Source organism: Astatotilapia calliptera, chromosome 17, assembly GCF_964374335.1.
Source record: "Astatotilapia calliptera chromosome 17, fAstCal68.1, whole genome shotgun sequence".
Classification (NCBI taxonomy): domain Eukaryota; kingdom Metazoa; phylum Chordata; class Actinopteri; order Cichliformes; family Cichlidae; genus Astatotilapia; species Astatotilapia calliptera.
In genome coordinates this window covers 36,576,029-36,590,940 of record NC_137438.1, presented here as the reverse complement: position 1 = coordinate 36,590,940, position 14,912 = coordinate 36,576,029, and the positions used below count along the sequence as shown (strand labels likewise).

Sequence of the window (14,912 nt, the reverse complement as noted above, 5' to 3'; positions counted from 1 at the left end):
CACGGATTCCTTCAATACTTCAGAAAAAAAAATCAAAACCCATTAACTCTACTGCTATATATTTATATTAATATTCATACAAATGAATTCTGGATCATAGCTGTAAGTTGAACTTCGGGCTTTTGAGTGTCTGACACTATGGTTTTTGCATTCTTGTGTACTTAAATAAAAGAACAAAACGAAAATCTGAACTTTCTAGATAACTGTTAAGACATCACCCAAGAGCGCTGAAGTTTATGGCTGAACGTTGGTTCAAAGAAGCCTGCAGATTTCTGCTGATTTGCTGAACGTCTAGAAGATTCATGGTTTGAGCCCTTCATGTTCCCAGCCAGGCGATGTTATTTAGACCAGCGGTCCCCAACCTTTTTTGCACCACAGACCGGTTTAATGTCAGGCAGTATTTGCACAGAACGGGCTTAAAGGTGTCGCGGATAAATACAACAAAATAAAATGATACGACCAAGACAAAAACTGTGGTATTTTGTAAATATAATAATAAACGAGAATTCACTGTGTAATTGTGTAACTTTATTAGCAGCGTCCTCCTGAAATGAGAGTAACATCCTCCTCTCTGCCCCTTAATGTTCTCTGGTCGCTATGGTAACGCGTAAATATTTCATTCAAAATAAGCCACACAACTACAACGTGGGAAAAGACCCAGGGTAAACAGAGTTAACGATAAAAACCCTGAAAACCATAAATTTCACACCCGAGCCTCAACTCTCGCGGCCCGGTACCAAACGACTCACGGGCCGGTACCAGTCCGGTTGGGATCCGCTGATTTAGACCGTAAGAACAAAATTCACATTTAATGTCCTACGTAAATGTCTTTAGACCTTTGATTTTGATGGTTTCAGAAGCTCTGGGTGTAAGCGGCTTCATATATGACCAAGTACGTTAAATCTGACCTTGGAAATGCTGCCTTTTAGCTGCTTTGTGATGGCTTTTGAAAACAATAACCTTTAACCAGAAATACCGATCATAGTGAAGGTGAATGAGGGAGCAGCTAAAACACCAAAGCCAAAACTACTCTCTTTAACTCCATTTTCTAAAAGTAAGTGAAAAAGATCACAAAAGACCCACTTTGAAGATTTTGCAGTTTTGATCTATCTCATTCATGGTCTGTCTGCATTTTCTTGCAGATCACTGGACTTGACAGGGCCGCTGTTACTGGGTGGGGTTCCCAACCTGCCAGAGGATTTCCCAGTCAGGAACAGGAACTTTGTAGGCTGCATGAGAAACTTGCGCATCGACAGCAAGCCCATCGACATGGGCAGCTTCATTGCTAACAACGGCACCACAGAAGGTTAAGATGTTCCCTCTGCAGCGTTTCTATCCTTGCTCATTTCTGGAACCGACTTTTAAAGCTGTCATCAAAAACGAAGCTTAAATTTCCCCTGATTTTATTTACTTTTATATGCTCAGGGTGTCCAGCAAAGAAAGACTTTTGCACAAATGGTGTGTGTCAAAACGGAGGCACGTGCGTCAGCAAGTGGAACACTTACATTTGTGACTGCCCTACTGGTTACGGTGGCAAGAACTGTGAGCAAGGTAAGAAATGTGTGTGGGTGATTTGGTTAGTTTTTAAGCAAAAGTGGACAGTGTGTTTGGGGATATTGGGAATCCAGTGTAAAATAAATCCATTGTGCTTCCTTATGAGTTTGCAAAATCAATCAAATATATTATTGCATTTATAGACAGACGTGTTTCTGGCCAAAGGTGCAAGTGTCCGCTTGCTCATCTGTGTGTGTGTGTGTGTGTACATTTGTTTACCTATTTCCAGGAAATGGTGTATGTTTGGGGGATCACATGGGATAAGGAGCATTTTCTTTGACTCAGCGTGACTCACGCAGCCTCTGTTCACCAGAATCACTCACCACAGCCTTAGGTGTGGAGTTTTCGGACAAAAGATCAAATTTTGGCTCTGAGTCACTTATCAAAACCCAGACTCACAGATTGAAATCAAAGATAAACACACACTCACCTGGGGCTGTGAAAATTTCTATCTTACGTGCTCTTACTGATTAATCTGTGATGTGATGGTAGGTTTTCAGTTTAAAAAGACCAATGAGAGCTGTGGTGGAATTAATGATTAGCCAATCAGCACCATGGGCGGGACTAAAGATGTTTCTAAACACTGTCAAGCTGAACACTTCCAATGGGAAAAATTGGATTGTAGGTTTTTTGGAAGCCTCTCAAAGTTCACTTCACTACTACCACTAATTTGCATGGCTGTGTGTGCACGAGCCTGAGGCATAAGGCACAAACACTGGTCACTAGTGGCTAATTAGGACTCATCCTTGGAAATTCATTAGAGTAAACACACAGTGTCAGACTGAAGATGGAAATAAAGTGTAACAGATTTCAAATTTCTGTGTGATATCAGCTCTACTGATCGCATAGCTGTCTTTGATGCCTCCTCAGCCAACATGTGACTAGTGGCTTATGTTATAATGGAAAAGGTACATGTAAATAGATGGGTAATCAGAGTACACAGATAACAATATTGAAAGATAAAGTGTAAGGTAATGGTTTTGTTAAGGGTATCTTGATATCCACATCTCTATCTGCCAACAGGTATTATTATTTATGCTCCATAACCCCTCTCGTGTTCTTATATAAAAAGTTGAATCTTTGAATCCTTGCTTCAGGGCGAGTTCCAAACAATGTGTAAAGGTGTGAATACCTATCCTCGCCCTCTCGTCTATGAGGTAGCCGCCCAGTCAGTGCCAGGCCCTAGTATCCTGTATCTGAACTGGGCCGGGATCATAGCAAGCCGGGAAGAGGTTTTGGCTGCTAGGTTGCTTGTTGACACATTTGGTTTGAGGCTTCACACACTTCGCTGCCACATGAGAAACGTGAGATTTTGTTGCTGTGGAGCCAAAATCGTCAAGACTAGACTGACACAAAGAGACAGAATCTCCCTGGTAGTCACCCACTTGGCTTGGTTTTGTTTGATTGTTCTGATACCAACTACTGGACTTTGCTATTTTTGTGTGTGTGTATTTTTTAAGAAATTTAACCCGTCCCTAGACCTGGTTCAATTGCTCTAATGTGCATTCACTATCATTCCACAGACTGTATGTAAAAGATGGTGGTAGCAATTGCAACGACTTCTGCAGCCAGAGGTGATCATATTTGGATTACAAGATGGAGTGCAATGCACAGACAGAAATGCCTCAGATACATAGATGTTTTTTGTTCTAAAAGCTGATGGGGTATTATCGTTTGAGAATGCAATAACTGGAGAACGAGGTGTCATAGGAGCAAATTGATACCGTAGGAGCATCTACTAAAAATCTCTGACAAGGTCAAATCTCAGTGACCCCGACCTAAAGGTCAGAGTAAGTTTTCTGAAAAACACGTAAATGCAATAAGTTGAGAAGGTGATGTAGGTGTCTACTAGTAGACTAACAGTGACAATGAACAGTCTTGAGTCCACAGCATAATGACCATAATAAGAATCTGTATGGCGAATATGAATGGGATTTTTACTTCAAGAACCTCACTATTTTTATCAGATAAATATATAATAGAAACCATCAACAAGTCCATTTCAGCAATTCATATTAGCTGAGGTGTTATCTTTATCTCTAGCTTTTACCTGGTTCTCTTAATGTTGCCCAGCTACCAACACCGCTTGTGACTCCAGACATGAAGCTGCCCAGACTAAAATATCTTAATGTATTTAAACTCTACTACTGTAAGTGTTTTAGGACTTAAAGTCAATTCTGATCGGTACTCATGGTCCGTAGAGGCTAACGTTTTCTGTGACATTTTAACTAGCACCATTAAGTCAAACTCTGGGTTAGCCTACATAATACTTTTAGAACTAATTAGCATGGATTAGCATGCTAACAGATGCATGCTAATTTTTTTTTTTTCTTTTAGTTCTGTTAACATATTAGAATACCAACATGCTTTCATTTCACTTAGACCACCGTCATGGCATGGCTGTAGACTATGGGGGTGTCCAAATTCATGGACTGCATCCTCCTGAGGCCGCATTTGTAGACTGATTACGTCACAGCAACGTGCCGAAGGCTGTCCAAATTCGTAGACTCCTCCGAATGCAGCCGACAAATGCGTCCTCCTTTTCCCCAAATTTGACGGATGGGTCGGGTGTGTCCTTCGTGGCCCACCATATCCCAAAATTCATAGTGCGGCCCAGCCAAACTCCAGTTTCCGGCAATGGTGGCCGCTACTAAGTTTTAAAATTACTCTTATTAATCTTTCTGGGTCACAAAATAAACTTTTAACATATTTTCAGGCGAGAATGTGGGAGTGTAAACTTCAAATATCTGCTCGGTTTATCAAGATATTGCAAATTTGCAAAAGTGCTTCGACGTTTTCTGAGACGTCTGTTAATCACCAGCTCGATAACTAACCAGGAGCTCGAGGGTCACTAGAGCCGCAGAGAACGGCACAACTCCCGGCACATCATTTTCAGATCGCCGCGGACTTTCGCTACTCGGGTTAAACGTAATATAGAAGTCACTTAGATAACCTAAAAATGTTATTGTTTGGCTTTTTTCAGTGTTTTATTTGTTCATGAGTAAATCGGTTTGGCTGAGATTAAAGTTATTCGATTGGATTAGATAAAATAAAATAAAACTTTATTAATCCCCCGGGTGGGTTCCTCCTTGGTTTTTACACAGCTGGATAAACATCAAACAGAAAAATGATTAAACAGAAGTGTGAGATGGTCGAGAATTTACGCCAGTGGAGAGGGTTTTTTTAGTTCGCGGAGGACTAAGCTTCAGCAAAGGAGACTAAAGTCACGATAGTTACCTGCTACCATGAACAAATAAATGCTTTGTCTCATAATTACAGCTTTTGTGTGAGTGTATCTGTGAATGCTTCAGTTGAAGTATGTAGCCCGGGGACCAGAGAACATGGTATAGCTGAGGTGGAAACACTGCGTGCCCTACTGAGATCGACCCTCAGGAGCGCAGACAGCTCGAGGACATTGTTTGCTTACTCAGCATCAAATTAGAGCTTAGATAAAAACTCGCATCTGTAGGAGTTTAATTAGACTTTAAGAATTCTTTTTAACTATGCTCATAGAAGAATTTTTTTGGGAAGTAATCTTTTATTTTCCAGAATAAAGTAGTAATTATATGACATGCTGGAACGTAAATGCTGGAAAAAAACTCATCATTTCAACACTGCAACCAAATTATAGAAGTAAACGAACTAAAGCAACTGCGTGTTTTAAATGATATCTAAAAATAGACAAATACACAAATAAGAAAAAAAGGTGTAAAGCTAAAAAGAACCCAAAAAACTACAGAAAAGTCATTGCTGCTATTTACCTATGGTTGCTATGTACAGCACAGAAAATGTTTTCTTATGCTTAATGCTGCGTTGATTCATATGTAGTTCCTACAGTTCTCATCTGACTTTTAAACACATTTATTTCCAACACTAATGTGTTTGTGCGTACGACCTGATTCTCGTCCCTCCCAGTGATGCCATCACCTCAGTTCTTTGGCGGAGAGGCACTGGTGTCTTGGAGCAACCCGGACATCACTGTTGCTGTTCCCTGGTATATTGGCCTAATGTTCCGCACCCGGCGTCCTGCTGGCACCCTGATGCAGGTCAATGCTGGGCCTTCCTCTACCATCAACCTCATGGTAAGAAGCATTGTTGGAAAAATTGTCACCCTCAGCAGTTTGCAATTTAAGCTTGTATACAGGTTCTAGACTACCTCTAAAATGAGTGGGAAGTTCTCAGTTTCTGCACCCCCCCCCCCCCCCCCCCCCCCACACTCCCTTCCAGGTGAGTGAGCAGCGGGTCCATATGGAAGTGTTGCTGAGGCACCAATTGGTGGCATCCCTGAGCTTTCCTCAAGTGCGTGTCAATGACGGGGAGTGGCACCACTTGCTGATTGAACTGAAAAGCATCAAAGATGGCAAGGAGATCAAATACATGGCAGCTGTCTCTCTGGACTACGGCATGTATGAGGTACAGGGCGTCTTCCTTTAGAGATGATAAAGGTAGTCAAGAAAGGTTGTATTAATTTTAATTATTGTCTTATTTTTAAGCAGAAGTCAGTCGAGATCGGCAATGACCTCCCAGGCCTCAAGCTGCAAACTCTTCATGTTGGAGGTTTGCCCGGGGAGAGAAACGATGTCATCAAGGGATTTGTTGGCTGCATACAGGTGGGTGGGCGTGCACTTTAAATGTCGCATTTTATTTCTTCTTCAACCTTCTTTCCTGATCGTCTCCCTCATGAATGTGTGCTATCCATTAGGGTGTGCGTATGGGTGAGACATCCAACAACGTGGCCAATGTGAACATGGCTCAGGGCCTGAAGATCCGTGTGGAAAACGGCTGTGATCTGGCTGACCCGTGCGACTCCAACATCTGCCCAGAGAATAGCCAGTGCATTGACGACTGGAGCACACACACCTGTGCTTGCGACCCAGGTAAGATGCACAAGCAAAAAAACATACATAAGTTGGTTGAGAAAGCTCAATACGTTGCCTATTAAGAAAGTGTGTGAACGTAAACATCTGTATTTCACGCCTTTAGGCTTGAATTCAGTTCTTGTTTGTCTGTCTTTCCTGCAGGCTACTTTGGGAAACAGTGCGTGGACGCTTGTAAGCTCAACCCCTGTGAGCACGTTTCTACGTGCGTCCGCAAACCAAGCTCCTCCCACGGCTACACCTGCGAATGTGGACAAAATTACTTCGGCCAGTACTGTGAAAACAAGTAAGGTTTTTTTTTCTGAGAGCAAGCAGGGAGAAGGGTTTTCTTGCACACCACATGTACAACTTGTATAACGCCACTGGAGCAATGCAGTGATATTTGAATGGTAGCTTTGAAGATAGGCTCCAGGTCAGATACTTCCATTGGCTCTGGTGAATTGAGATGGTAATAAAATGTTAATAACATGGAATCAATTTGCTAGCAGACTGAAAGCAGACCTGTGTGCGAGACACAATATCCAGATGTTATAAACAAACCAGACTAAACATGGATATTGCCTCCGACAAAGCTCATTAATCCTCTTTGGTTCACCGAGGTTTCTTTCTCATTCTGTATTGTTGCCGGTCCTTCAGGGGAGTTTTATTAGTCAGTAATCCGAGCCTGACAGTGTGTGTATGGGTGCCTGAGAGTGAGAGAGGGACAGATCAGCCATTTATTTGGGAATTAGTCGAGCAGTGGTGTAAGCATTTCTGCAAAGTAGCCAGCCCCGATCGAGAATCACTCATTTCCCTGTGAACCCTGTCCCCTATGACACGCATCACTTCCTGTCTTAAGCAGGATGTGGGATTCCCCCTGAATGCTTGACTGCTCCTCCACAGGTGTTTAGTCTTTGCTTCCCTCATCCTGCCGCTCTTCCTCCGTCAGATCGCATTGCACCAGCAGTGATCGCATCTCGAGGAAGAAAAAGAAAGTCCGTGTGTGTCTGAGTGACTGGCTTAAAAGTGTAGAGGAAGTTTACTGTAGATTTGTTTATTTGGTGATAAACTGAGGAGATAATCGACGGTTTGTCTGATTGTAGGCGCTGATACCGAGTCAGCAGCATGTCACAACCAGATCACGCAGTGCATGGCTTTTTAGAAAAGCTCCTTTCAGCCACACCCTGGTCACAGGGGTCACCATAGCAGGTAGATTTACATGTTTGATTTGGAAGCGTTTTAAAGCAGATGCTCTTCCTGATGCAACCCCAAAGAGGATTTGTGTCTTTAACTGGAATCAGACTGGTACCAGATCTCGACCAGGCAAAACCCAGTACAGGAAGGTCTGGAGCTGGCTCTCTGTTTAAAAAGTCTCTGATCCTATGAGTATTCTCCAGTAGCTTGGATGGAGCCGGGGAGGAGACTCTGTCAGTCCTACTACCACTGAAGGTGTGGTTGCCGAGGGTGCCCTCTGGTCAAGCCCCGCCCCTCACCCTTTGAGTAATGTTACAATAATACACAGGTTTTCGCCTTTAGTGTTTCACAAGGGTTAAAAAGGTAATGTCCACAATTTAGACTTTTTGACTCCAGTATATTTTATTAAAGTTTAGCCGGAGCAACCAAAAGTCAAATCAAATAACAATAATCACATAATCAAATCACTTGAATTATACTTATCAAGTTAACCTGCTATGAGCTAATGCTGATCTTCAGAGAAAAGAGGTTGAGGAGAGAAGGGCACGCCTTGGCCACGACACCCTTATCTCTGTTCCGTGTAATTGTACTTTGCAGTTTGCGTTTGATTTTGACATCTACTGTTGTCTTTAATGGCAGAGTGGAAGAGAAATGTCACGAGGGCTGGTGGGGCAGTCCCATGTGTGGACCGTGTAACTGTGACACAAGCAGAGGATTTCATAAAAACTGCAACAAGACCACCGGGGAGTGCCGCTGCAAGGTAAATACGTACATAATAAGAGAGATTTTACAAATATTACGGTGTTTCTTCTTGAAGGGGGTTTTTAGTTCATATTAGCAGCAAATTCATGTAATATTCAAAGTCTCCTCCCTGCTCAGTGATGTGTGTCTTCTCTCCCAAACCTCCTGCAGGATAATCACTATCGTCCAGAGGGAGAGGACGCTTGTTACCCCTGTGACTGTTTCCCTATAGGCTCTGAGTCTCGAACCTGCGACCCCATCACTGGGCAGTGTCCCTGCAAGGGAGGAGTTATCGGTCGTCAGTGCAACCAGTGCGATAATCCCTTCGCTGAAGTCACTCCCACTGGATGCGAAGGTATGTGAAAGAAATATTTGAGAAGGTAGAAATATCATTGATTAATTAGCCTTTATAAAAGAGTACACTTCAACTTCTGTGAATAAGGATTAAAAATTAATAAATCAGGATGCAATATAGATAGACATTTATTGAGTCCCATAGAAGCCCATGAATAATTAACTGTGTATGAAAAGGGACACCATGAAGGTCAGATCAGAATAACTAAAGGGGACAGTAATAAAAGGTCATTTCAAAAGTCGGGTGCATTCTAACTCTAGCTGTTCTCGGTTCACAAACTGGGTCCGGCTCCTTCAACAAAGCGTCAAAAAGAGACAAATGGTGTCGCTCACATCTGCTGGTGCTGCAGTCGAGCTAACTTTGCATCTTTGTCACCACCCAGTCATGCAGAAGAGGCAAGTCTGGCTCAGTGGCTAACTTGGCACCGGGACTGCACACACACAATACAGTAGAGATGAACAGAAGACAAAGCCCCCGAACAGAAAATGAATGTCAGTGTGCTTACTGTTTGACCTAATAGGAAGCCTTTTGGAGGCTGAGAACGTGCTTGGACTTTTAAAGGACATGAAACCCTAATCCATGGTCTGAGTATTGTTGTTTAGCCAAAATGTTGGAGTGGATTTAGTGCGTTTTTTCAGATTCATAAGACTCTAAGATGTAGCTGCCTTTAATAGACCTCATGCCACAATATCTGTTCTGGACTAAACACAGCTTCACAGTTAATTTGGTTTAAAAAAAAAAAGACCTTCAACCACTCCTTATTTTAATTATTCTTATTGTATTTAATGGAGAAGCTTGGAGTAAGTACACTGGCTAAGTTATGTATCATAGCTTGTGCAAGCTTGCAGGTCCAAATCTGGTTTGTCCTGGCTGTCAAATACGCTGACATGAATTATGTCTTGCAGCTTGTGCAACAGCTCTGCAGGATTAATTTGGTTGAATTTCTGTGTGTTTTTCCGTCTGGCTGTTTTATAAGGTGGTTAAAACGGATCAGCCGGGTCGGACGTTTGCCTTTTAAAGCGATGCTTTTTTGTTTTGTTTTTTAGCTGATTGAACCTCAGTTTGGCATTTGTCTTTAGCAGGCCCAGTTTAAGCATCATACCACGTGCAATATAAAAAGTAATTACTGTGTTTTAAGACTGTTCTTAAGCCTTACCCTCCTGTCCACAGTGGTGTATGAGGGCTGCCCAAAGGCCTTTGATTCTGGCATCTGGTGGCCCAAGACAAAATTTGGACGCCCTGCTGCTATGAAATGTCCCGAAGGATCTTTTGGTGAGTACTTTTAACTGCACACTGTCTTTCACTCTCCAAGGCTTAACAACACAGCAATAAAGCACCCTGATTGGTTCATGAGTCCAGAGGAGCTTTTTAACCAGCCAATCATGTAGAGGTTTGTGTGTAAAGGTACGTCAGGTACATTAAGAGCTGACGGCGATACCATTCCTCTTGCTCACTGTGCGTATGAGAAAGGTGAGCTCAAGAGTCGAGGTCAGTGACCTGTCCCAGTAAAACGTTGCCTCTTTCCTGGTTACTCCCTTGGTAACTGCAGTCACCATGGTGCCCTTTTTGTTGTCTCCCAGCACTCAATAGGGAATTTATTTGTGAGCATTGCTCAGTGCCCTCCTTTAGCTCCAAGTGGCAGGCATTTCTCCCTTTACAACAGTGAGACTTTCCCAAACACCACCTGACTGTAAAAACTTGGTGTAGTTTTACATTTAAGCACTGAGACTGGAACGAATGGTCTTACATTCATCAGGTATTTAAGTGCTGCAAATCTTCAGAACAGTTCTGATCACGATCTGATTGGAGTTTTTTGCTGTGCCTTTTTAAAAAATGTGTATCCTTACTATACTACTAGTAGTACTTAATACTACTTACTAGCCCAGTCAAATCTTTCTTAACTAACAAAATCAAAAAATAACTAAGAAATAAATTTCTGAAAAATTGCTGTTCAAAAATGAATGGTATAATTAGTTGTGATCATTAATGTGTTTTAAATTATTTAAAATATATAAAGTGTGACATTTTAAATGTATATGTTCTGTATAATTTTCCCTTTGCGTTGCTATGTTTGTTTTACCCATTTTTTTTTTTTAAATTTCATTTATTCTTCATATAAGTGAGGAGGCTGTTATTCAAAGTCTATTGGGAAGTCAGTTTGTCCCTGTTATCTGACTGGTTACCATACAAAATAGTTGCCTCCAGCTAATCTATTAAAAGATACAAACAAATTAAAATTAGAAACAAATATTGAATAATTAAATACAAAATGAAAAAAGCAAGACAGGACTGTATAATTATATAACTATATAGTTTTTTATGTAGCCTTTTATACATTCAATAATGTCTATGATTTTTTAATATTACCTTTGATGCATTTAATGGCATATACATTTATTCATGTAATTGTGTTTATTTTGTTTTGGTTTTATAATGTTGTCAGTTTCGTTCCTCCGTACAAACAGATAACATGCAGTTCATATCTAATTTCATGTGAAAGAAAAGTATTTTAAGATAATAAAACTGTTTGAGGCAACAATAAAAAGTTGTTAAGTAGTTAAGATATGAAATACGTTATTTAAAAAACATACATGGACAAACACGTAATAAAACCTAAATCTCTAAAGTAAGCGAGAAAATATGTGATCATAGTAGAACAGTCAAATGTTCTGACATGATTGCACTTACACTTTTTGCCCCTTTTTGCAAATTTGTACCTCAATGCAAAATCTCTAATTGTGTAACTGCACAAATGCATAATTTTAATGCTATAGAACAGAATTTCCCCACAGTGTTTTCTTCTCTCTTCATGTGTTGGTAACAGTTGTGAGGAAATTGATTTCCATGTCCTCTGTTTTTTTATGTTATTTGTTCTTTTCCAGGCACTGCCATCCGCCACTGTAGTGATGAGAAGGGCTGGCTGGCACCTGAGCTCTTCAACTGCACCACCGTCGCCTTCACACATCTGAAAAAACTGGTGAATAAAAGACAGAAATAAGCATGAAAGCAGACAGGGGCTTTTATTAGACTGAACCCGAGGAGCTTTTCCCTACCTTGACCTGCCCGTTCTCCCTCTCTTTACATCCTCCACTCTCTTTTTCTAGAATGACGATCTCCGCCGCAACAGTTCAAGGATGGACAGCGAACGCTCCAAGACCATTGTGCGTTTGCTTCAAAGTGCCACCAATAACACGTCACATTACTACGGCAATGACGTGAAGATGGCCGCCCAGCTTCTGAATTATGTTCTGCAGTACGAAAGCCGCCAGGCCGGGTTTGATCTCACCGCCATGAAGGATGCAGAGTTTAATGAGGTAGCCTTATGCACTTAATTATTATAAAAAATATATATGATGTGAGCACTGGGAACACTGGTGGCATGCTGCCCTCCACTGGTTGATCCTCACTGGGTGAACAACTTTACCCATTACTGCTTTTATTTGAATATATAAATTCCTTTTTCAATCGTAGCTTGGCAATTTGTGTTTTTTCCAGAACTTGGTGCGAGCAGGCAGCGCCATACTGGATCCCAACACCAAGGACCACTGGGACCAAATCCAAAGGACAGAGAGCGGGACCGCACATTTGCTCCGAAACTTTGAGGACTACGCGAGCACGCTGGCACAGAATGTCCGGAAAACCTACCTGAAGCCCTTCACCATCGTCACTGAAAACATGAGTGAGTCTCCAAACTGTAATTGAATTGTGCTTCAGCTGCGGGAAAAAAACGATAACACAAGTCTTTACTGTGTCTCCTGTTTATTTCAGTTCTAACTGTGGACTACTTGGATGTGTCGAATCCAGAGAGGGCAACATTTCCTCGCTTCCAGGAAATCCAGGAGGCCTACCCCAAAGAGCTCGGGTCTTCTGTCCGCTTCCCACAGTTTAATATCGGTACTCAGGGAAACAAAGGTGGGAACGATGCCTCAATCAGACCTCGATTAAATTTTTTTCTGCTTTTAAAGCTTCATCTTCTTTCTTTCTGACATCAGCAGAGCCCACTCCTGCCCCTCCAGCTCAGACAGAAGCTGTCCTAGAGGAGGAGCACACAGTTTCAGATAGGAAACGCCGCCATCTCGAGCCACCTGCCCCTCTGCCTGTTGCTGTGGTGATAGTGTACAAGTCGCTGGGAAAGCTCCTTCCTGAAAGATACGACGCAGACCGCAGGAGTCTGAGGTAAACTATGGCTGACCTCTGTGAAAGCCATCTACTGCTATTGTGCTTGACTTCTTGCTCAGAATGAACAAGTGGTGAACACCAGAAGGTGCAGAGAAAACTTTATGCGAATGTTAGTGTACAATGTGTATTTCCAGAGTCCCCAACCGTCCGGTGATCAACACAGCCATCGTGAGCGCCACGATCCACAGCGAAGGTCAGCCTCTTCCTACCGTCCTGGACCCCCCGGTCATCTTGGAGTACACCCTGCTGGAGACAGAGGAGCGAACCAAACCCGTCTGCGTGTTCTGGGACCACTCAGTCGGGTGAGTTAAATTTGAAATACATTGTAGTTAAATGAATTGTTTTCACATGGCTTTAAGAGTATACATTACTGGTCTCACCTGTGCTTGTGTTCGTTGGCGTGTTTAGGAGCGGAGGCACAGGCGGCTGGTCCTCTAAAGGCTGCGAGGTGCTCAACAGGAACAACACCCACATTAGCTGTCAGTGTAACCACATGACCAGTTTTGCTGTGTTGATGGACATTTCCAAAAGAGAGGTAGAGCTTAAAACTTCTCTCATTTCAGTTTCGTTTTAAAACACCTAGTGGTTGTTACTGATCACCAACTCGCTGTCTTGGAACTGCTCTCCACAGCACGGCGATGTCCTGCCTCTGAAGATCGTCACGTACACCACAGTCTCCGTGTCCCTGTTTCTCCTGCTGATCACCTTCATCCTGCTGTGCCTGTTGCGCAGGCTCCGTACCAACCTCCACGCCATCCACAGGAACCTGGTGGCAGCGCTCTTCTTCTCCGAGCTTGTCTTCCTCCTGGGCATCAACCAGACTGACAATGTGGTAAGTGCTTTTTTTTTTTTCCTGCAAAGTGTTTTTTATCTTGCACGGTTATTCCCAGCCGTCTTTGTCAGATGTCCTGTAGCTCTGTCATGTGAGCTTCCTATGTCATATGAATATTTCTTCATCAACAATAATCTTTCTCCTAATTGAAGCGAATTATGACAATGATTCGATTCTAGTTTGCTTCAGTTTCTTAGAGGTGGACATTTTAGCTAGCAGTGTTTATTAAATATTTGGATAATTAGTTATAATTATCATTTACTTTTGGCTTACCATTGAAAAGTTATTGACTAGCAGCAGTTTTTCAAATTCTTCATTCATTACTAAGCGGTGAGTTGAACTATATAAATGTCACAGTGTATGCATCCCCGTTTGTTTGTTGTTATTAAGGTAAAAAGCTGTTATGGGCTAGCTCTGCTTAAGAATTTTGGTAAAAAATGACCTCTGCCACAGAATTCTTGCTGAAGTTGACCTGGATTTTGCAGGAATCCATGACTTTAACTAAAACAGTTGAGAATTTAAATATATAATTACTGCTTTTTAAAAAAAAATGGTAAATTAATGTGTGCAGTATTCTCAGATTCATGTTTTCCTCTTCAGACATATTTGATTAATTCAAGAAATACAAAGATATTAACGTGCCAGAATTAAATCTGTCCTGTATTTAGCATTATTTGCGCAGCTGTTCCATTTAACTGCAGTGTGTAATGGTGTGTGGCTCCATAGTGTAGGCTGGTTTAGTTCCAGCTGTAGATTCAAATCCCCTACGAGGTTGTGTCATGAACGGGATCCAGTGTAACACACCTGAACATGTGGATTGTTTGCTGTAGTGACATCTTTTGTCAAGATAGCAGCTTAAATGAGCATATATTTAATGGGAAATAATCTCAAAATACCATTGCTATATAAATTAACAAACATTCCTCTATATTCCTAAGATCCCAATCTGCTTTGATGATGGGCTTTTTCTCCTTTCCTGCAGAGCGTCATCTGCACTGTTACCCACATCTGGAAATCTTTGATCAGTAGCAAACCTTTGCGATTAAGAGTTAATACGTATTTGAAAATGTCTCTGTGTAGTGTTTTACAGCGTGCTGGACTGCAGGTTCTAGCTTGTGAATGATGCACTGTCAGATTAGAACTGATCTTTTCACTCAGGAGTGTGGCTGCTCCTCTCTACAGCCCATCACAGCAGCTGCAC

At 41.9% G+C, this 14,912-nt stretch overlaps 1 protein-coding gene across 5 annotated transcripts in view; it reads left to right on the top strand.

Annotated features, from left to right (window-relative positions):
- celsr1a (cadherin EGF LAG seven-pass G-type receptor 1a) overlaps positions 1-14,912 on the top strand; it is a 96,223-nt gene that overhangs the window by 66,159 nt on the left and 15,152 nt on the right. For 4 of the 5 annotated variants that reach the window (XM_080291967.1, XM_080291966.1, XM_026146100.2 and 1 more), the window contains exons 8-25: positions 1,143-1,306; positions 1,426-1,551; positions 5,470-5,636; positions 5,782-5,967; positions 6,051-6,164; positions 6,257-6,431; positions 6,576-6,717; positions 8,244-8,364; positions 8,517-8,700; positions 9,871-9,972; positions 11,583-11,677; positions 11,805-12,014; positions 12,196-12,379; positions 12,469-12,612; positions 12,693-12,876; positions 13,014-13,181; positions 13,288-13,414; positions 13,511-13,711. In XM_080291967.1, the coding sequence (XP_080148093.1) occupies positions 1,143-1,306; positions 1,426-1,551; positions 5,470-5,636; positions 5,782-5,967; positions 6,051-6,164; positions 6,257-6,431; positions 6,576-6,717; positions 8,244-8,364; positions 8,517-8,700; positions 9,871-9,972; positions 11,583-11,677; positions 11,805-12,014; positions 12,196-12,379; positions 12,469-12,612; positions 12,693-12,876; positions 13,014-13,181; positions 13,288-13,414; positions 13,511-13,711 (2,794 nt within the window). The remainder of the gene's footprint in view (positions 1-1,142; positions 1,307-1,425; positions 1,552-5,469; positions 5,637-5,781; positions 5,968-6,050; positions 6,165-6,256; positions 6,432-6,575; positions 6,718-8,243; positions 8,365-8,516; positions 8,701-9,870; positions 9,973-11,582; positions 11,678-11,804; positions 12,015-12,195; positions 12,380-12,468; positions 12,613-12,692; positions 12,877-13,013; positions 13,182-13,287; positions 13,415-13,510; positions 13,712-14,912) is intronic. The other variant, XM_080291965.1, reaches the window with a different exon arrangement.